The sequence below is a fragment of the Delphinus delphis genome, chromosome 5 (genome assembly GCF_949987515.2).
Source record: "Delphinus delphis chromosome 5, mDelDel1.2, whole genome shotgun sequence".
Taxonomy (NCBI): Eukaryota; Metazoa; Chordata; class Mammalia; order Artiodactyla; family Delphinidae; genus Delphinus; species Delphinus delphis.
In genome coordinates, this window is record NC_082687.1 from 75,341,518 (window position 1) to 75,364,651 (window position 23,134).

A 23,134-nucleotide genomic window follows, 5' to 3' on the forward strand; every position below is an offset into this window, starting at 1 on the left:
CGCTGGATGTTGGCAGTACAAAAGTATCCAAAATGGATAGGTTCTCGCCCTCAAAGAATATATTTCTCCAGCTTGTCAATTCCAGAATAGAGCAGAAAACTTTCACTTTAAGTCTACTGATTGATAAAAGTATAAGAATTATTTTATTATTACTATGTAAAACAATGAAATTCTGACTTATGCCACAATATGGATGGGCCTTAAGGACATTATGCTAAGTGAAATAAGCCAGACCCCAAAGGGCAAATACTGTATGACTCCACTTCTGTGAGATACGAGAGTAGTCAAATTCATACAGACAGAATGAGGTAGTTGCCAGGGAGAGCGGGAGGAGAGAATAGGCATTACTATTTAATGGGTACAGAGTTTCAGTTGGAAGATGAAAATATTCTAGAGATGAATGGCAGTGATTTATGTTACATATATTTTATTTCACTTAAAAAACTGCTACATAAGATGAATAATAGCTAACACTAATATAATGCTTATTATGAGCCAGGCTCAATTCTAAGCTCTTTGTTAACCTATTAAATGCTTAAAACATCTCTACATGGGTAAGTACTATCATTATCCCCAGTTTATAAAGAGGAGAGAACCAGGAATAGAGAGTCCATGTAGCTTTTGGTCCCTTTGCTTATATACATAGTGGAGGCAGCATTAAAACCAGGCAGCATCACTCTGGAGTCCACACTATATTGTACTTTAAGGTAAAATTAAGTCTTAATTCTACAGGAACTATACCTGCACACAAAAGTAGTTTAACAGAGGATGCTTTGAAAATATATTTACTTCCATATTTTAAATAGCTAATGTAGTTAATATATGTGGTAGTTTCCATGAAATGGAAAATCTTTGCATATAGTTTATTATTTATAATTACTACATAAGAAGCTGGTTTATTTAAAATAATCGTAGGTTAAACCACACAACTATAGTCATCTTTTGAACCTATTTCAGAGTTCATGCAAACAAAAGCTAAAGTATTTTAGCTTCAGAGAGGGAAAAAACAAAGAGAGATCAGATGTTCTTGAATTCAAGTGGCAAACTTAAGTGAAGCCCCTAATGCTATAAGAACATTGAAAGACCGTAGTGAATATTAGGTAGAATAATGTATGGGGTATTTGCAATGGTGCTTGGCATATATATTGGTAGAAATAATAATGATAATAAGGAAAGGTTGTTGAATGTATATTTGCCTTGCCAACCATCATTATGAAGCAAGTACAACCCTATGTTAGAGATAAGGGGGTTAGACCTAAAAAAATTACTTTCTCAGGCCACCTGGCCAGTGCTACACAGAACAGGGTTTTGAATCCAGGCTGTGTCCCTTATTAATCGCCTTACTGTACTGCTAACAGTGGCAGCTGCGGTTATGTTTCTCCTTTAAACTATGAACGTTCACAACTCTATTATTTTCTTTTTCTCTTAATGTGTAAAAGGAAATGTTTTAAGGTATAGTAACCACCAAGCGATGGAATAGACAGGCACACTAAAACAAAACTTCCTTGTTTGTGACTCAGCTGTTCTAACTATCCTTCAGCTTGAGGAGAAAACGTTGAATGGTCAAAATCCTGAAGGTGCCAGCTTTATTTTTATTTCATGGGAAACTATAGCTTTCACCTTCATACAAGATTCTAAACATACTTTTGATTAACCAAAGGTATTACCTATGATTGATTTGACATCTCACCTGTATTTTCCTGAGACCTGGTGAGGATCAGATACAGGTTAAAGCCACATGATTGAACAATTCTGAATACAGAGCTAATATAACACCTTGAATCATCCTGTTAAGGTTATCATTACACTTTGAACCATCTCATTAGTAAAAAAAGAAATAGGGTTGCCAAAGCTGAGAGCCAAGCACCACATTTCTGAGCTAAGGATGAACCCAGAATGGTAGGAACAGCTCACTTACTGCCCTGGCAACTTGAAGCATAGCCTAGAGTCCTTGCATTGTGGAACCAGATCTGGATCTGGATCACTGCACTAAAGTAGTTTACCCCCGGATTTTAAGCTTGACTGCAAGCCTTTGAGAAATAAGGCCCAGCACCCTTGTGCTTCTCTGTGGCCCTGCTTTCTAACACTATTTCATCTGTCTTTTCCTTTACCTTGCATTATTCTTCACACATTTTACTTGCTTGCTTTCTCACTTCCCTGATGGTCAGTTCCTGCGCTGGTCACAACTGTCCCTACATTAACATCTGAAAAGAGCCTTTCCTGACATTACGCTCCCTTCTTTACTCCATGTGCTCCTTTGTAGATCTGTCTGAATACAAGATGATCTCGAGGCGGTCAGTCTACACTGTATACTAGGACCACCTCCAGAAAACGCCCATTTTTATTACTTGGTATTTATACTCATCATATTGTATGATTTCAACTTTATTATTAAATAGTTAGTGAAAACCATTTTTGAGGCCCTAGTATCCAACCACAGTCTAGATGCTTTATGTTTGTAACCTCACTAATCCTTCAGCCCTGTAAAAGTAGGACCCTTGATAAATGGTAGCCTCTACAGTCATTTAAATACCATAGCAATCACTTATGTGTAACCCCTCTAGAATTCCTCTTACTAGGTCCTCTCACTGACAATAGGTAAATAATAATTTTTAGTATGACTCCTACTTATATACTTTATTAATTCAAGGATAGATATGTTATTCCACCAAAATACAAAAACTGTACAGAAATTTCCTGGCATAGAATTTACTTAATCTGGGAGTTCATACATTTTAACTTGTAAACTTACCTGTAGGATTTTTAGATCCCTCTGGATTTTTGCAGTAAATCTATTCCATCAGAGGGGTGTGTGTGTGTGCGTGCGCGCGTGCCAATAAATGTTCCTGTTTATATTTTGGGCTGCATTTGGAATTGTTACTTCTTTTCAGAAAATTCCTTGAATTTACCCTGTAAATTTATGAAAATCAGCCATTTGTATACTATAGTCAGGAAATAGTATCTGAACAACTGGACACTTAATGTTGGCTTCCTGAGTTTGGGAATGGAGGATTCATCATCATTTCAGTTATTTACTTGTTTTTCTTTTGTTTTTGAATTATTATTCAAATGGCAAACAATTCCAAATATTTTGCATTGAAAATGTGTTTTTATAGGTCTGCTGATTCTTGAGTATGTTTTATCTTTGAGGCCAAATTCTTCCATGAAAAAGAAAATATCAATTAACACCAGTGGAGACACAGTCCTTAAACTTGGGACTTAAGGGGAAACTGTGAATTTAAGGAAGTTACCTATAGGATAACAGACTATAGTTTTCCCATCTTTGGATTAATATGTTTTGCTTAGTATGCTTAATATTGGAGTGTTCAAGAGTCTTGGAATTTCTACTTTTTTTAAGCAAAGGATTTCCCGATTTCCTGTGCTCATTTGTATATTGAGAGTTTCCTCACATCACATCGGTTTGTATCTTAAAGTATCCCCTAAGTGTGTTTCCTCATGTATTAACAACCGTGTATTAGTTTAATATGAATATTCTTCAGTAACAAGTGAATTTTTATCAAAATAATATGAAATTTTTCAGAAGCCAAGTGCTCGGAAGTGATGGCGATTCACTTTGGGACATAGAATCAAGTCCAGGAAATTCTTCCAGTGATCTGGATCGTTTAAAAGTCTGTGAGAGCAGCCAGGAAGATACTGAGGACTCAGAGCTAGTAAAGGGAAGCTTCCTGAAGGTGCAGCAGGCAGCTTGTAGAGGATTCTTTGATATCATATTATTAAATTTTATCTATTATAACAAATTAATTTAATACTATGTAAGAATCTTAATCACTTATTAGCTTTCTTTGGTTAGCATTGTTATCTTTATTAGAAGGTATATGTTATGTTGGGGTTTGGGAATATAAGAAAACAGCCCCCTTATCTTTCTCTCCCAAGTTTGGAATTGTTAAAAAGGAGATACCATCTTAATACTGATGTGGCTGATTAAAAATGTGGAATGACAGGGAGTTCCCTGGTGGCCTAATGGTTAGTATTCTGGGCTTTCACTGCCCTGGCTCGGGTTCGATCCCTGGTGGGGAACTGAGATCCCACAAGCCACACTCCCCCCCACCCACCACCCAAATCTGAAATGACATAGGCCAGGTAACTACTAATGCCTTGCCCCTAAATTGAACAACCTCCGGCAGACCAGAACACACCTTTTGGAGGCAAAGGAGAAGAAATCTAGACAAGACCAAATTCCAGTATGCTCAGTTTTTCCTTCCCCCACCCTCTCACCCATTAGATGGGTTCTTCCTCCTCCCAGAGAGGAGTAGGTGAGGGGAGAAGAGAAAGAGACCCTATCCCACTACTTCATGCTTCCAGAGGTCATAATTTTCCCTCCCTATTAGGGAAATAGGATCAGTGGGGCATTTCTCTTAACAGAATTAAGCTAAATTTTCCTCCTTTTTTTAGTACACTAAAGAACAGAACTTATTTTGCTGCTTTTATTTGCCAGTTGTCTAGTAATTTTTCTACTACATAATTTTGAAAGTATTCATTAAAAATCACAATTACTTCAAATAGCTTTTAGTGTTTTATTGTAGTAATAAAACAGATTGGACACTGGGTAGCAATGCTTAATGGTTGAAAATAAAAACTTCTTCATTGGTATTGTGTTTTTATGTAATTTAGGGAAAGATTACTAAATCAACTAAAGTGTCACATGAACAATGAAAAAATATTTTCAGATTTTAGGTAATAACTATAGAAATTAAATAATCTGTGTATGGTTTGTTTTCCTGTTTATATCTTTTCTAACATTGCTTTCTTCTACTCCTATCCCCAAGGTAAAAAGAAAATTCATTTGCAAAGGGAGAAAATGAAGGCCAAACAGAAGCAGGCTCTAGCTTCTGCAAAAACTTGGATTCAGAATGACCCTGAACAGAAAATGAAGTTAACTTCAAAACACACTTTCTGCCTTGAAAACTGAAAAAAGCTATTACTTCCTTTTTTCACTTGACCACAAGTCCTTTGATGGAAATGTACAGCAGAAACTCTTGAGAGAGAGGCTAAAAGCAACTCTGTTCTACCCTCCCCCCAGACTTTTCTTATGAAAAGTCAATAATTAAGCAAATTGCTTAACACTTGGTTCCAGTTCCTGCATATCTGGAGTTTAACAGCATAATACACCATTAATTTCCATGCTGCAGTCTTTATTTTAAAGAAATTAATAGGATGTCCTTACACTGACAGTGAGAATTCATCAATTTTAGAGCCAGGAATTTCCCATGTTACACAAGAGAAAAATAGAAGTCTACTGAATTAATTTTTTAGAAGAAAAGAGATCAGATTAAATATTTCTTTGTTTTTCCTTTTGGAAACTTTTATGTATAATTCTTTCTGCCTGCCTACTTTTCTGCAAAATGAGATGTACAGATTTCAGTTCCCTGCTATGAAAAGTGATGTGGTGGCAATTTTATAAATGTTGCTTTCTGATTTTTATCAGAGTGAGAAAATAATTAAAATTATTATTGATTTCATATCACTTCATATTTTGATTTCCCCTCCATTTTAGTTTAATATAATTTGCAATAAATGTACATATTGTTTTTTGTTTCATAAAGCATATCACTTTAAAGTGGTTTTTACTCCTGTGATTATGTTGGAATATTTGGAATTTTAAAGGAGTAAAGACTGTCCAGCATTTGGTTTTATAATGTCTGTCACCAGATTTTTATTATTGATGTAAAAAAAAAAGTCAATTTTTTTAAATAGTTGGACTCTGGCAGCTTTGTAAGGAAAGTGGGAGGAGTTTAGGATTGCTATCAGTTTTCAGCATTGTGCTATTGGGAAATAAGTGCTTTGCTTTTTGTCTGCCAGTCCGGGCTCCGTTTTTATGTTTATTTTAGAAAACAACTGTTGCATCAATATATTGTTTCTTGGCATTGTTCAGCATAGGTAATGTGTGCACTTTTTGTGTGCACATTCATATTTAAGTTTTTTGCATAAAATAAATGCTTCTAGATGTCATATGGTAGTCTTTTTTAATCTTTTTATATTATGTTTTCTTGTGAAATTTTTTATGTAAAAGGGCTAAAGTCATAAAGAAACAAAGAACATGATTACAGTCAACTCTCCATTATCTATATAAAATAGTGACTGCCTCAGGTTTTAGATTTTGCAGTAATCAATCATAAAATTAAAATAACGAAGGCATACCATAAGAGCTAATTCAGGAGGAACTTGAGATTGGTCCTTTCTCACGCCCAGAGTTATCACCTGCCCCCATTCTCCACTTTATGCCCTTCCCCCAAGCCCTATCTGAATGTGCTCAGTGTCCTTGCACATACCTATCATGGGTTCGAGGGCATAAACGTTTGTGTGATAACTTGGTCTTGACAGGCTGTAGTCTACGTGAGATGTAAAACAGTGAACGTGAGCTGTGTCAAAAAAAAAAAGATTATGTTAAATGTGAAATTTTCTGGTAGTAAATGTCACTTATGTTCTCATAGGTAATCAAGAGTTGGCTGTATACTGACTGAGTGAAAGATGGGTAATTCTTTTAAAATATGCATATACATACACATTTAAGTATTGGATGATGGCTAGGGAACAGTGGATACCAGTGATAGAAAATATCTTTGGAAGGGCAGAGAGCTCTACTCTTCCTTATTGCCTCTTCATAACTCTTTAGAAGTATAAAATATTGCCTCCGGCATGCTGAAAGAGTACCTATGCATAAGCATCAGAGAGGTCCCTCAAGCAATCAGTGGGCATGTTCTGTTTAGATTTTGAAGCTCTCTTAGAATCAGACAGCTTGATTCTTAAAGGCCACCAATTTGCCACCAATAAAAAGCACACTGGTAGGGCCTTCTGTCTCATTATCTCCTTTTAACTAATTACCCAGCATCATATCTGTCTAGATTACCTAGTGTGAAGTCATATTTAACATAATGTAGCAGACCATTCCCATCAGTTATGGCTGCTTAGATTTTTGCAAGAGAGGAGTTAGCTAAAAGGATCTGGTCCACAGACATATGTAAATGGCCCACCCCTGATTTTTTAATATAAGCAAGTATCTGGCACTAAGGGATGGGAGAGTAGGATGATAGACTGAGCTGATGGGGAGGGACTTGAATAAGGGAAACTTGTCATTTTTCCTTTGAAAAAGGAAAAAGTAAAAATCCCTTAGGAATTTGGTATTCACATCTCAGAGAAATACAACACAAAGTGCAGACTTACATTTGAGAATTAATGTTAACCCTTTGTGTCTAGTTTGAAGCTTCTTGTATTTGTCTAAAACTACAAGCCAGAATTTTGTATCTCCTTTGATAAAAAGTGTGTATAATGTAAAGTAGTTTTGCATATTCTTGTGCTGCACATGGGCTGAATTTTTTAAAAAAATTTTTAAAGACTTGAAGAGAACCTTGTAATTTGTGTAAATGACAAGTGTAAAATCCTACCATAAAATGCTAAAAATATGCATTGTTTCAAATAAAACCAAGAAATGCAGCATTATATAGTAGTGTGGAACCCTGAATATTCATGAACCCCCTTGGTATGTCACAAGCTGATAAAATGTCTTTGCATATTTTGTTTAGATTCTGGAGTTTGCACATAAGGGATCAAATGCCACCTTCGAACTTCCTGACTACATACTCTGATCTGGCTTACAGTGACTGAGGGAGAACATAATAATTAATAGATGATAAATTCTTACGGACATTTGGGAAATTTTAGAAATTGTTTAAGAACTTAAAAGTGGCCTTCCATTCATACTGGCTATTGATACATCTATTTATCACAAATTCTGTATATGCACATTTAGTTCAAAAACTAGTTCACAGAGAGCAAACAGATTACATATATGTATCTGGAATAAGATGAACAGAATGAGAAGAGAAGCTATCATGACTGGTTATGTATTTTACCCTGAATGGGATTATCTTTCCACACTTGGGATACTTCTATTCACATGAGTAACTGTCAATAGAAACCACTGGTGACCAACAAGTCTCCAACAGTCTGACGAGCTTTGCAGTGTGCCTAAATAATGGTGGCTTTGCCTACAAGAAGTTTAAAGTTTGCTACAAGCCAGCAACAGTGGAAATCAATGGAAATGAGTGTACATAAACACTCAGCCTGTAAACTAGAGCTCCAGCTTTTCATTCCCATTTAAGAGTAATAACCTTCACTTATTTTATCTTGTACCTATTTCAAAGTCCAACAGCAACATGTACAAAGTACCATTTCTAAGGAACATGGGCCAGGCTGGTTGGTGATCAGGACTTCAAATTTTGGGGTATTTCTCAAATAACGTTTTTTAATCAATGCTGATTACAACTTAAGGCACTTTCCTCCCCTTCCTTCTCTAGTCACTCCTTTCTCTAGCAAAGACCACGCATCCTTTTAAGAAACAGCACTGTATGCGTTCTTCCGGGAGAAGCTTGAAAAACAATCAACTGGAGGTCAGTTATACACAGAGAGAGTGCTGTAGTTCATGGTCCAGATCTGTGGAAGCCAGTAAGAAAGTGTAAGGGTGGGAGGTAACCATTCTGTACAGACTGGGCTTATTGGCAGGGGCTGGCATTAAAACACTAAGATGCGTGCCTTAGAAGGACTAGCAATATAAAGCAAATGGCACAACATGGGCATATATGGCTATTCAGGTGTCCATTGCCTGGACCTCATAGATGCTGTAGAAGCAGAAAATCCTTACCTTTTCTAGAGAAGTGTTAATTTTGACAACTGTTTTGAGCACGTAGGTCCCTAAAGTGGGCTGAGCAAGCCACCCGCGTCCGGATTAGCTGGACCTGATGCAGGAGTCAGTTCTCCAGACTGAGGGCCCCCTGGAAGGAGGTGACCGTAAGGGTGGGCTGGAGACAGATTAGAAGATGGCTCTTTCAGCAGCACGAACACCACTTGAGCACTTCCCTTGTACAAAACATTGCTCTATTCACAGACTCTGGAATACCTGGTCCCAGCCCTCAAACCTTGGTTGTCCACCATCCTGAGTGCACCCCCATCTTGCACAAATTCTGGTGTGTTGATAATTCCTGTGCCTTCTTTGGACAAACTTCAGGGATTGAGTGAGCTTCTCCAAGAATCAAATTTTGATGGGGACCCAGGCAGCAACCCCTAAAAGCACCCATTTTAGTTTTATTCTGAGCCTTTTTGAGAGATCACGCTGGTGGCCACCCAACCCAAAAAAAACGCCTGAAACCCTTTCCCTCCCAGGAAGGTCTTGACAGTTTTGCCATCCGGTTTCACCTGGCATGTGGTGGACTGTATCCTCCAAGATACAGCTGCAGAGACAAAAGAGTAACCTGCCCCTTTGCCACCCACCACAGGTTAAGAGCTGAAAGGCAGAAGGCTGGTACCCTTAAAAACTACCGTACTTGTGACCATTTTACGAGCAGGCTCTTTAAATGCTGTACATAGAATCAGCCCAGGAGTCCAGGGTCTCTGCATTCATTGCCCATTTGGAAGCTTGGCCTGCCCAGGGAAGCTTATAATTATGTGCAGCAGGGCCTGCCTCTTTCTAGAAGTCTATTACATCACTTGCAGTCTCCTAATTCCACCTTTTCATCACAATGGTAACATAAATGGCAATGAAGTGTTTGTTGTCCAAAGACCTGATCTTCAACTGATGCATGATTTCTCTCTTACTGATATTTTTGGCGTTGTGTTTTGAAGGTCACAGCTACCTAAATTTTACAGTTCCTATGGAAGGATGAAGGACATTACAAATATTCCACAATTAAGTAGAAAAAAGAAGAAAGCCACACAGCAACCAAGACAAGAAAAAGAAATAAAAGGTATTCAGGGCTTCCCTGGTGGCACAGTGGTTGAGAGTCTGCCTGCCGATGCAGGGGACATGGGTTCGTGCCCCAGTCCGGGAAGATCCCACATGCCGCAGAGCGGCTGGGCCCGTGAGCCATGGCCACTGGGCCTGCGTGTCCGGAGCCTGTGCTCCGCAACAGGAGAGGCCCGCATACCGGGGAAAAAAAAAAAAAAAAAAAAAAAGTATTCAGATTGGTAGGGAAGAGGTAAAATTGTCATTCTATGCAGATGACATACTATATATAGAAAACCCTAAAGACTCCACACAAAAACTACTAGAACTGATCAACAAATTCAGCAAGGTAACAGGACATAAGATTAACATACAGAAATTGGTTGCATTTCTTTACACTAACAATGAAATATCAGAAAGGAAATGTAAACAATCCCTATTAAAATCATGTCCAAAAAAAAAAAAGAAAGAAAGCTTCAGGATAAACCTCACCAAGGAGGTGAAAGACTTATATGCTGAAAACTAGAAAACACTAATAAAGGAAACTGAAGATGATTCAAAGAAGTGGAAAGATATCCCATGCTCCTGGAGTGGAAGAATTAATGTTGTTAAAATGGCCATACCACCCAAAGCAATCTACAGATTTAATGGGATTCCTATCAAATTACCCGTGACATTTTTCATAGAACTGGAAAAAATAATCCTAAATTTTATATAGAACCATAAAAGACCCATAAATGCCAAAGCAATCCTGAGAGAAAACAAAAAAGCAGGTGGCATAATCCTCCCAGACTTTAGACAATACTACAAAGCTACAGTAATCAAAACAGTGGTACTGGGCTTCCCTGGTGGTGCAGTGGTTGAGAGTCCGCCTGCAGATGCAGGGGATGTGGGTTCGTGCCCCGGTCTGGGAGGATCCCACATGCCGCAGAGCGGCTGGGCCTGTGAGCCATGGCCGCTAAGCCTGCGCGTCCGGAGCCTGTGCTCCGCAACGGGAGAGGCCACAACAGTGAGAGGCCTGCGTACCGCAAAAAAAAAAAACAACAGTGGTACTGAAACAAAAACAGACATATGGATCAATGGAACAAAACAGAGAGCCCAGAAATAAATCCACACACCTGTGGTTAATTAATCTTCGACAAAGGAGGCAAGAATATACAATGGAGGAAAGACAGTCTCTTCAGCAAGTGGTGTTGGGAAGGTTGGACAGCTGCATGCAAATCAATGAAGTTATAACACACCCTCACACCATACACAAAAATAAACTCAAAATGGGTTAAAGATTTAAATATAAGACATGACACCATAAAACTCCTACAAGAGAACATAGGCAAAACATTCTTTGACATAAATCATACCAATGGTTTCTTAAGTCCATCTCCCAAGGCAATAGATATAAAAGCAGAAATAAATAAATGGGACCTAATCAAACGTATAACCTTTTGCACAGCAAAGGAAACCATGAACAAAATGAAAAGACAACCTACGGACTCGGAGAAAATATTTGCAAATGATGCGACCGACAAGGGCTTAATTCCCAAAACATACAAACAGCTCAATAACAAAAAAACAACCCAATCAAAAAATGGGCAGAACACCTAAATAGACATTTTTCCAAAGAAGACATACAGAGGCCAACAGGCACATGAAAAGATGCTCAACGTCACTAATTATTAGAGAAATGCAAATCAAAACTACAATGAGGTATCACCTCACACCAGTCAGAATGGCCATCATTAAAAAGTCTACAAATAATAAATGCTGGAAAGGGTGTGGAGAAAAGGGAACCCTTCTACACTGTTGGTGGGAATGTAAATTAGTGCAGCCACTATGGAAAACAGTGTGGTGGTTCCTTAAGAAACTAAAAATAGAGTTACCATATGATCCAGCAATCCCACTCCTGGGCATGTATCAGGAAAAAACTCTAATTCAAAAAGATACATGCACCCCTATGTTCATAGCAGCACTATTTACAATAGCCAAGACATGGAAACAACCTAAATGTCCATCGACGGATGGATAAAGACGTGGTACACAAACACAGACACACACACACAACGGAATATTACTCGGCCATAAAAAAAGAACGAAATAATGTCATTTGCAGCAACATGGATGGACCTAGAGATTATCATACTATTCAAAGTAAGTCATAAAGAGAAAGACAGGGCTTCCCTGGTGGCGCAGTGGTTGAGAGTCCGCCTGCCAATGCATGGGACACAGGTTCGTGCCCCAGTCCGGGAAGATCCCACATGCCGCGGAGCGGCTGGGCCCGTGAGCCATGGCCGATGAGCCTGCGCGTCCGGAGCCTGTGCTCCGCAATGGGAGAGGCCACAACAGTGAGAGGCCCGCGTACCGCAAAAAAAAAAAAAGGAGAAAGACAAATACTGTATGATATCACTTATATGTGGAATCTAAAATACGACACAAATGACATATGTGTGAAACAGAAACAGACCCACAAATATAGAGACTTGTGGTTGCCAAGGGGAGGGCAAGGGAGAGATTGGGAGTCTGGGATTAGCAGATGCAAACTATTATATATAGAATGGATAAACAAAGGTCCTACTATATAACAGGGAAATATATTCAACATCCTGTGATAAACCATAATGGAAAAGAATACGAAAAGGAATATATGTATGTGTGTATAACTGAATCACTTTGTGCTGTACAGCTAAAATTAACAGAACATTGTAAATCAACTATACTTCAATAAAATTTTAAAAAAGAAGAAAGCCATTGTGCAAACCCATGGCCTTCACTGCCATTTGGCTTTGGGGAGAACAGGGTTGCGAAAGTGCGAAGGAGAAGATTAGAAAGCTTTCTGGCTGTGTTCACTTTCATTTTAATATCCCTGCTTATAATTAATATTTTTTAACAGTAATAGTTGAGCAGAGAAACCCAGAAAGGGCTGGTGGCATTGCAACAATAGATTTTCTTCCCCTTAGAACAGCTGAATCATGAGAGCACTAATCTATCAGATGCAAGGAAACTTTTGCTCTGTAAATTCAGGCCTGAACCCTTGAAGGCTTGGGTTGAGTACCTCACAGTGTCAATCAAGTGGCAGGAACCAAGTGATGATGGAAATCTGCCTTAAAATAATTGCGAAGTCCAGCAGGTGTGGGAGGACTTACCAGCTCTCCTGGATACTCAGAAGGGCAAGTGCCTCAGAGAAGCCCAGGTGGGGAAGGGGCCTCACCCTGTAGGATGCGAGCCTGGCACACAGGCCTTCATTCACGTTGGAACAGGATGATTAGGTGGAGAAGACCAGAATATTTTCCTACTTAGGAATTAAAATTAAAAGTTGCTTCCTTGGACTTCATAAAGTTCAGCACCACTGAGATGCTTTTTATTTTCCTTACTCCACAGAGCACCTTCCTTTCATGGGGCAAGATTCAGTCTGTCTCCTTGGAAATTGGCCGCTTAGTACTTTTCCCCGTAACCGTCAGGTCAGAGTGTGCTGGTCCTTCATTGCCTAGTCTGTCCTGGCTCTGTTTTAGCTATAAAGAAAGTGAGACACAGAAGAGGCTGTTTGTTTTGTCTAAGCTCTAGTCCCCCATCCCACACCCAAAGCTAATACTTAATAAATTACTAACTTATCAAAAGCTTGGATCTTTACATACACTGGCACTCACAATAATCTCATAACTACTATGTTCATCTCCATTACACATGCCATTGAAGCTCAGAGATGTGTTTAAAACAATAAGCCCAAGACTCAGCAAGAACGTGGAAATTTAAACCCACATAGTCTGACTGCACAACTCAGTGCTTCCTGCTTAAACTTTTCCACCAGGTTTCTGAGAGGCCCACAACCTCTCTGGAATCTGATGGTGAGTGAAATACAAAAGTAGAAAGAGAAGGATAATGAATACAAGATGGTGGGGAGCAGCTGGGATGATAGCACCTATTGCTTTCTGTTGCCTCCACGTACGCATTCAGCAGACAGTATCCTAAGGAAATCAAGGTAAAATTGAACAACAATCATTCAATTGGTGGATGCATGAACAAAATGTGATCTATCCATATATATCAAATTTATAAATAATAGAATACTACTTAGCAATAAAAAGGAAGGAAATACTGATCATGCTGCAACACAGATGAAGCTCAGAAACATTCTGCTAAGTGAAAGAGGCCAGACACAAAGAAGCATACATTGTATGCTTCCTTTTATATGAACTATCCAGAGAAGGCAAATCTGTAGAGACAGAAAGTAGATTAGTGACTGCCTGGGGCTAGGGTTGAGAGCAACAATTAACTGTAAATTGGCTCATGGGACCTTAGTGGAGTAATGAAAATGTTCTAAAGCTGTATCATAGTGATGGTTACACAGCTCAGTAAATTTATTGAAAATTATTGAATTATACATTTTAAGGGGGGTGTATTTTATGATATGTAAGTTGTACCTTAAAGTTTAAGATAAATGAGACATCTTCTCAAAAAAATGTTTAACTATACAAAACAAAGCAGCATCTACTTAAGTATCACATTGTTAAACCCACATTATGTCAAAAGCACCATTATTAACAATAATTGAGTTTACAGGCACACCACCTTCCCATCAGTGAGCTCCATTTCTCAGAGGGTTACTTGCTGGGGTTACTCCTGTTCTCAGTTAGGAGGGTCTGGAAACAGTTTTTTTCCATGGGACTGGCCTTATTAACCAAAGACTATTAAACATAGTCTTTTATTTACACAAAAGACTATGTGTAAACCAGAGGCCAGCATGTTCACAATGACTGATTATTTCCTTCTCTCTGCTTGGGAAGTCTCTGTGGGAAGCTGAGTTGAATGAGGTCTGGGAAGTGTAGACTCTACAAGAAGAGTTGGCTGGGTCATCTTCACGATCAGCCTCTATTAGCTGCAACTGCCTGCAGAACCTACCTCTGCTCTGATGTACCTGGCACTGTGAGATCTTGGAAATCTCACAGGCCCTTTCACAACTCAGGTTTCTCACCTGTAAAATAATAACTGCTTCATAGTCATGAGGGTAATATACGGAGAAAACCTCACAGAATGCCTGGCCATAGGAATGCTTACATGCTCACAGCTGTTGTCACCATTCAAGCAGACTGGCAGCCCCAGCTATGGCCAGAACATCCTCGGGCAGCGATCGATGCTTCATTCTTGCTTGCTGCATCTGTTTTCCAGGTTCTGGGCCAACCACTCCACTTCTGTTAATCAATCTTTCTTGAACCAGGGAGAAAGTTTCCACTTCCTCACATTTCCATACCGTTCAGCCCCAAAGAGGCCACATTTACAAGTAAAACCTCATCATCATTTTTCAGACAGTCAGCATACTGAATGCCCTTTTTGGGTTTGGGGAACCCCCACCCCACAACTGACACCCCACGAGGCAGAGCCCATTTCCCTCCGCAGAAGCTGAAAACACCAACACTTACTTTCCTAGCCTCCCTTGCACCAAGGGCTCGGACATATGACCTGGATGCTATCAACCAAACACCTATAACCTGCTTTTGAGATGTGGACTGTGGCACTACAGAATGGGGACCATTCCACCCTAGAAATGGAGGGCAGCAGTATCCAACGCCCAGAATTGGTGGTATCAGTGCTATAGGCTGGCTGGGGTGCCTCAGGCATTGGCAGTGGAGGCTGTATCTTCACAGGACCAGTTCTATGATATTATTTTTGGCATTGCTTCTGGCATTGCTTTTGGCATTGCTTGGCATTGCTTCTCATCCTTATAAGATGAGAAACCAGAGAACTTGTACACTCTCTCTCCACCTGCACTAACTGAGGAAAGGCCATGTGAGGACAGAGCAAGAGGTGGCGATCTACAATCCAGGAAGAGGCCTCACCAGAAACTGGGTCAGCAGGCAGGAAAACATTTAAGGGGTGGGGCTTCCTCAATGATCCTGACCCCCTCTCAGCAGTAGGAGGCTCTAATGGCCTGGCTCCAGGATAGTTTTCCTCCTCTTCCCCATGGGACAGGGATTTTTTTCTTTTTCTTTTTCCAGCCTCATTTGATCTTCACCTGTACTCTGCGGTGAAAGGTTGCTCTCCTTCTCAAGCAGATACTGCTTTTTTTTTACCTGGCAGAGATGAGTTCAGGCAGGGCTTGGTTTCTTTTCCATAGCAGCAACTGCTCACCTCCCCCAGGCCTGAACTACCAAGAAAGTCTTATCTCTGGTCTCCACCGGTACCAAGTGTTCCTTGTGAGTGCCGATGGAGGACAGTGTAGAAGCGCCTACACGTAGGCATAACACTCCCCTTGTGTCTCAGGCACCTTTCTTTAGATTTCAGGCCATTGGGTTACTTCAGTTCTCTGATGGGTTGAAGAAAAGTTATGACTTTGTGGATTATCTGCCTGTTCTTGTTAGGGTGGGAACTACCCTCTTCACAGTTTTCTACATTCTAGGCAGAAGGCAGAAGCCTGAAGCCCCTAGATTTAAAATAATCAAATAAAGAAACTAAACTTCAAATATTGCAAATTTGCCATTCTACATGACAACTTGGAGTTTTTGTTTGAATTTTTTTTCTATTGAAGTCACTACAATCAACCCTGAAAAGCAAAAACACTGACAGTATTGCTATTTCTGGAATATTCTGTGATATGGGACTTTATGAATTTCTGACACACTATCCTTATGTTTAAGACTTTTCCTATAATTTGTTACAAGTTGCTTCATTCAATACTTTTCAAATTTAAAACAAAAAGTGTTCTTCACTCATCTATGAGTAAGGATAAATGACAAATCTGGGTATAATCTTTTCTGAACATTAACACAGAAAGATCAATTTTGACAATAAATTTGGAGAAGACTCAAAAAATAAAGATTGCAATATTCATTGTACATCAGACTAATATGTAGGTTCTTCCTTTATCTCAAAAAATATATTAATGTAAATTAAAACTATTAATCTATTACTTTTCCTCTTACTCTAGAATTTTAAATGATTATACATATATGAAGTTCAATAAAATTTTCAGTTTTATTATTATTTCAATGATTACTGGAAATAATTTTGTAGAATAAAAGGTGTTAAAAAATAATGCACTTCCTCTTGTGCATTTCTAGTTGCTTCATCCATGTGGGACATGAACTGTGCAATATCAGGGGCTCCACTCACATGAAAAGAATAAATGAGGTTATGCAATAAGGCAATCTGTCTCTATATCTAATATTTTATCAAGTCTTTTTTTCTAAGAGTCAAAAAGTCCTCTCAAAGCCCTCTGTCCTGCTCTAATAAAGGGTTTCTTTTTGTGCTGTCATTATGGGTCTTTCCTGTATTGCGCGTCCGGAGCCTGCGCTCCACAACTGTGCCAATCTCTGTGCTAGGGTTACAGGTAAAAAAGACATGACTCTAACCATTAAGGAGGAAAAGACTGAGATGAAAAAAAACTGTGCTAATACAGTGTGATGTGTGCTATAATAAAAGTTTACACAAAGAAGTATAAGCGTTCTGAAAAAATTTACTGTGTCTGAATGAGAGGGAGTTCAGAGAGATGTAAGAGGGAAAGTTTCAGAAAAGTGACATTTAGTTAAAAAGGGATTTAATCAGCAGGGAGACAGGGTATTTCAGACTGGGTTGGAAGGTATAAAGAACATGGATTTGGAGGTAGTCTTAATTCCAGCTACATGATTTATTAATAATGTATATATGAACCTTAGGCAAGTCACATCTCAACTTGAGTTTCTCACCAGTAAAAATGAGAGGGATTGCCTAAAAGATCTCTATGACTCTCCCTACTTCCTACAGGGTATATTTACAGCAATCTACACTCTAGACAATAATTCCTTCAAAAGAGTAATAAAACATTTTACATCCAATGTATTTCTTTTTTTTTTTGCGGTATGCAGGCCTCTCACTGTTGTGGCTTCTCCCGTTGCGGAGCACAGGCTCCAGACACGCAGGCTCAGCGGCCACGGCTCACGGGCCCAGCCGCTCCGCAGCATGTGGGATCTTCCCAGACCGGGGCACGAACCCGTGTCCCCTGCATCGGCAGGCGGACTCTCAACCATTGCGCCACCACGGAGGCCCCCCAATGTATTTCTTGATTATAGAATCCACACATATTCTGTAGACCACTCTTCCCACAAAAAAGATAGTATTTTCCATCTCCCCAACATCTTCAATTTCTCTCTCCCTACTGGCATTTCTCCTTTTGTCACAAAGAAGTATCTGCGCACAAGTTTATCGTATCTTCGAAGAAAAGCAAACCTTCACCTGACTCTACTTGGTAATTATTTTAAACAGCCAAACTTCTGAAGTTTTAGCTCACCACTGTAACTTCTAGACTAGCTGTTAATCCTATCATATGATCAAAACTGCTCAGAGATTGCAAGAAAACAACAAAATGTCGAAAATATTGTCCGTATGAAATGACCAGCTCAAATCTGCTCCATCTTTCTGATGCCTTTAATGTTGCTGATGGTGCGTCCTTAGTTCCGTTTCCTCTGCTCCTCTTGATATTTATTTCTTCAGTACACACATAAGTCAATTCATTTGACATTCACTGAGTGCCTATTTTATGTCATGAGAGTAACAAGATCGTGTTTAAGGAGTTTACAATAAAAAAAAAAAGGAGTTTACAGGGAGTTCCCTTGCAGTCCTGTGGTTAGGACTCAGCGCTTTCACTGCTGTGGCCCTGGGTTCAAATCCCTGATCGGGGAAATAAGATTCCACAAGCCGTGCAGCTTGGCAAAAAAAAAAAAGAGTTTACAATCACTTGGGTCAACAACTAACAAGGATGTAAGGTAGGATGTACATAAGTACTAGAACGCTTACAAAGTCCTATGGGAGATGTGAGGTGGCATTTAGGGGTGGACTTGATGGATAAGATTTCAATTTATAGAAAAGGAAGAGAATCGTATCCAAAAGAAGAAACAGTAATTTTAAATGCACAGAGGCAGAAAGTACAATGTGTAGAGAAACATTACTATAGGGTGGGAATGGAAGTTCTTTTAATATAAACATATTTTTATGAAAAGAATAAATAAATGGTAGTTAAAGAAACAAAAGGCTTATAGTGAAAATAACAGTCTTTTGCCCAGCCTTTTTCAGTCTCTGGTTTTACTCTTTAGAGATAAGCTTTCTCGGCCATTTCTTTGGATATTTGCCATCGTATTTTAAAATAATGTACTTTGAATACTATTTCTTAGTTTATAAATTCTGGATATATCTACAATCTGCTCTGAGATGAAAATCTGACATTCTAAGAGCCATCCCCCTCATCTTGCAATTCAGATTTATCACTACATTTGGTTAAATTGATTATCAGTGTTTACTGCCTTGCAAATATTGCTCATAAAGTACCAAGTTGTGTAGTTTAATTGCTATATAGCAGCCCATACTGGAGTTCAAACCCTGAATAAGGCAGTTCTTAGCAGTGTTAACTTTGAGGAAGTTATTTTATCTTTCTGCCATTTCCTCATGTGTAAAATGAGCACAGGATCTACAAGGTTGTTTTAAAATCAGATTAGGGACTTACCTGGTGGCACAGTTGTTAAGAATCAGCCTGCCAAAGCAGGGAACACGGGTTCAATCCCTTGTCTGGGAAGATCCCACATGACACAGAGCAACTAAGCCCGTGCACTGCAACTACTCAGCCTGTGCTCTAGAGCCCGAGAGCCACAACTACTGAAGCCGCGCACACAGAGCCCGTGCTCCACAACGAGAGAAGCCACCACAATGAAGAGTAGCCCCCCTTCTCACAGCAACTAGAGAAAGCCCGCGCGCAGCAACAAAGACCCAATGCAGCCCAAAATAAATAAATAAAATAAAAATTTTTTTAAAAAATAAATAAAATAAAATCAGATTAAATAAATACATGTAAAAGTACATAGAACAAATACTGGTACTTAGTATATAGCCAAAAAATATTAGCTATTCCTATTACTGTGGGTTTTGTACTCGAGTTTATACTTGTCTTCCTCTTGTGCATTTCTAGTTGCTTCATCCATGTGGGACATGAACTGTGCAATATCAGGGGCTCCACTCACATGGAAAGAATAAATGAGGTTATGCAATAAGGCAATCTGTCTCTATATCTAATATTTTATCAAGTCTTTTTTTCTAAGAGTCAAAAAGTCCTCTCAAAGCCCTCTGTCCTGCTCTAATAAAGGGTTTCTTTTTGTGCTGTCATTATGGGTCTTTCCTGTATTACTCTTCCGGATTAGTTCCACTGTTTCTTTGACCCCAAGTATCTTTATTTTTGATATACTCTAATTTGCTACAGCCTATCTACAAGCAACTTCTTAAGATGGTGTGTATAAGTAAAATTTCTGAATATTTGAATGTTAAAAAAAAAAAGTTTAGGGCTTCCCTGGTGGCGCAGTGGTTGAGAGTCCGCCTGCCGATGCAGGGGACGCGGGTTCGTGCCCCGGTCGAGGAAGATCCCACATGCCGCGGAGCGGCTGGGCCCGTGAGCCATGGCCGCTGAGCCTGCGCGTCTGGAGCCTGTGCTCTGCAACGGGAGAGGCCACAACAGTGAGAGGCCCGCGTACCACAAAAAAAAAAAGAAAAAAAACCTATCAGCGAGTAGCAAGTGACAATTAAGCTGCATCTTACGGAGTAGACTGGACATAAGCAACACACATCGGGTGTCACTGTCTCCCATCACCCCCAGATGGGACCATCTAGTTGCAGGAAAACAAGCTCAGGGCTCCCACTGATTCTGCATTATGGGGAGTTGTATATATGAGCATGTTAATGCCATTAACAAGCATGTTACAATGTAATAATAATAGAAATAGAGCACACGATAAATGCAATGTGCTTGAATCATCCTGAAACCACCCCCCAACCCCCAGTGGAAAAACTGTCTTCAATGAAACCAGTCCCTGGTGCCAAAAAGGTTGGGGACCGCTGCTCTATTACATTTCTATTCATTCATTCATTCAACAAGTGCTTACTGATGACTGACCTATTATATTCTTCTATGTCCCAGGCAATGTTCTGCTAACTGGAGATAAAGTAGTAAGATAATCCCAATCCTCACGTTGAACAAAATTGAAAAGTGGGTTAATAGTAAGTGCCATAAAGTACCATAAAGAAAAATTAAGCAGGCAGGAGGAGACATGAATGGAAGTAAAAGCTGTTTTAGTTAGGATGGTCAGGGAAGGCCTGACATTAGAACAGCAACATAAATGAAATGATTAAGACGTGAGGATCTGGGGAAAAAGCATTCCAAGCAGAGAGAACAGGCTATACAAAAGACCTGAGGTTGCAAGAAGCCTGGTGTGTTTGACAAATACCAAGAGGCTAGTACATCTAGTATAGAATGCTCAAGGGAAACAAAGGGATAAGGTTGGAGGAGTAGTCAGGAGCAGAGGGAGTGGTAATGTCACATAGAGTCATATTATGAACATGGTAAGGAACATGGATTTTATTCTAAATTAAGCCATTCTGAGCAGGTAAGTACTACTTTAAAATAACAATCTGGCTGCTGTGTAGCAGATGGACTGTAGGAGTTCAAGAGTGGAAGTAGGGACACCTACAAGTTTAATAGTCAAAGCAAATGTGATAGTGGCTTGGCTAGGAAAGTAGCAGACAGCAGTAAGTGGAAATCAGAGCCAGAATATATTTAAAGGTTGAGCTAATAAGAGTTGCTAATGAACATGGGCCATTAGGCAGAGAAAGGAATGAAGGATGATTTAGGAGGTTTTTGCTTGAGCAACTGGATAAATGATGTACCATTCAACCACCTAAGGAAAGATGAAGGAAGCAGCAGATCTGGGTTGTAATGGAGAGGGAAGAGGATTGTTTTTTTCTTTTTTTTGGCCACACCGCACAGCTTGCGGGACCTTAAGTTCCCTGACCGGGGATAGAACCCAGGCCCCTGCAGTGGAAGTATGGAGTCCTAACCACTGGGCCACCAGGGAATTCCCAGAATTCTGTTTTTAAACCTAAGTTTGAAATGTCCCACATAACGGTTAAAAGCACGCAGGTGAGTTGCACGCATGAGTTCAATTCCTAGACTGGATGGGGTAAGAGCCTATAAAGGCTTCCTTTTTCTCTTTAAGATGGAGACATAGAGTAAGTCTGCTACATATGAACGAGTTCTGTTCCAAGAGCACGTTGATAAGTCCAATTTGTTCCTAAGTCCAACAAAGTTAGACGAGGTACCCAATTAACACAATCAGCTATATAGTACTATACTGTAACAGGTTTAAAAATACTTTCCACACAAATAATACATAAAAAAAACAAACACAAAAACTAAGAAAACATTTTTAATATTACAGTACACTACCTTGAAAAGTACCGTAGTTACCAGCTACATCACTGCTGCTTTTATGCTTGCTTCCAGACATCCTGGGCTTGAAATAAAGATACTGTACTACTGTACTCTATACAGTACTGTAAAGTACACAAAAACACAACCACTTGCAGAGGATGAACACACGTGACAAAGTACGCCAGACACGTGAACTAACTTATAAGCCTGGACGTGTGAATGCATGTTCACATCTTTGAAAATTCGCAACTTGAAGGTTTGTATGTCGGGGACTTGCTGTAATACCCAGTTTGTACGTTAAAGTAAACAAAGAGAAATTAACAATGCAGGAGAAAGATGGGAGTAAAGTCCTTAAATAGATGAGAAGGAAGAGAGTATATAACACCAGATGCAGGTAGGAAGATAAACTTGATAATGAAAAGATTTAGTGCTCCTTGCTCTATCTCTCAATATAAAAAAATTAGTTAATTAGTTGTCAGGAATTAGAAGCTGTTGGAGATTTGAGGCAAGTAAGCTGTGCAACAGTCACCTCAGAGAGTGGAAGACTGAAATGATCAGAGAGATATAAGATTTTAGCTAGGTGCTAAAGGCCCACTTCAGAAAAGTGGTTATCAGTTCACAGTAACAGCACAACTGTTTTTCTCCAGGTAAAAAACAGCTATGCAGGTATATATAGGAGCTGACTATGCAGAGATGAAATATTGCAAGGAAGGTCAGGAAGCAAACGATAAGGGGATAATTATAGTGATGACCCATGGAATCTAAACTGGGTGAAGAAGAAGGTGAATACCAGTGAGTGTACCTGTCTCACCTTTAGGAATGTGGGGTATGGGATTAATGACAGTTACTGAACGGACTTCCCAGACCATCCAGTGGTTAACACTCCTCGCTTCCACTGCTGGGGGCGCAGGTTCAATCCCTGGTGGGGGAACTAGGATCTCACATATGCGCGGCACAGCCAAAAAATAAAAAAAAGTTACTGAAGATTTTAAATCAACCATATAAGTTATCACTTTAGATGGAAATGGTCAAAACACACCAATTAAAAGACATGAGATTGTCACAGTGGATTAAAAAGCAAGATCCAACTATATATATGCTAGTGATAAGAAATCTACCTCAAAGACACAGATATATTAAAAGTAAAAGGATGGAGAAAGATGTATCATGCAAACACTACCTGCTGGAGT

The 23,134-nt window shown here is 39.4% G+C and overlaps 1 protein-coding gene across 4 annotated transcripts in view; it reads left to right on the forward strand.

Annotated features, from left to right (window-relative positions):
* PDS5A (PDS5 cohesin associated factor A) overlaps positions 1-6,367 on the forward strand; it is a 127,337-nt gene extending 120,970 nt beyond the window's left edge. For 3 of the 4 annotated variants that reach the window (XM_060012671.1, XM_060012673.1, XM_060012672.1), the window contains exon 33: positions 3,542-6,367. In XM_060012671.1, the coding sequence (XP_059868654.1) occupies positions 3,542-3,767 (226 nt within the window). In that variant the 3' untranslated portion in view covers positions 3,768-6,367. The remainder of the gene's footprint in view (positions 1-3,541) is intronic. The other variant, XM_060012674.1, reaches the window with a different exon arrangement.
* The last annotated feature ends 16,767 nt before the right edge of the window (positions 6,368-23,134 follow it).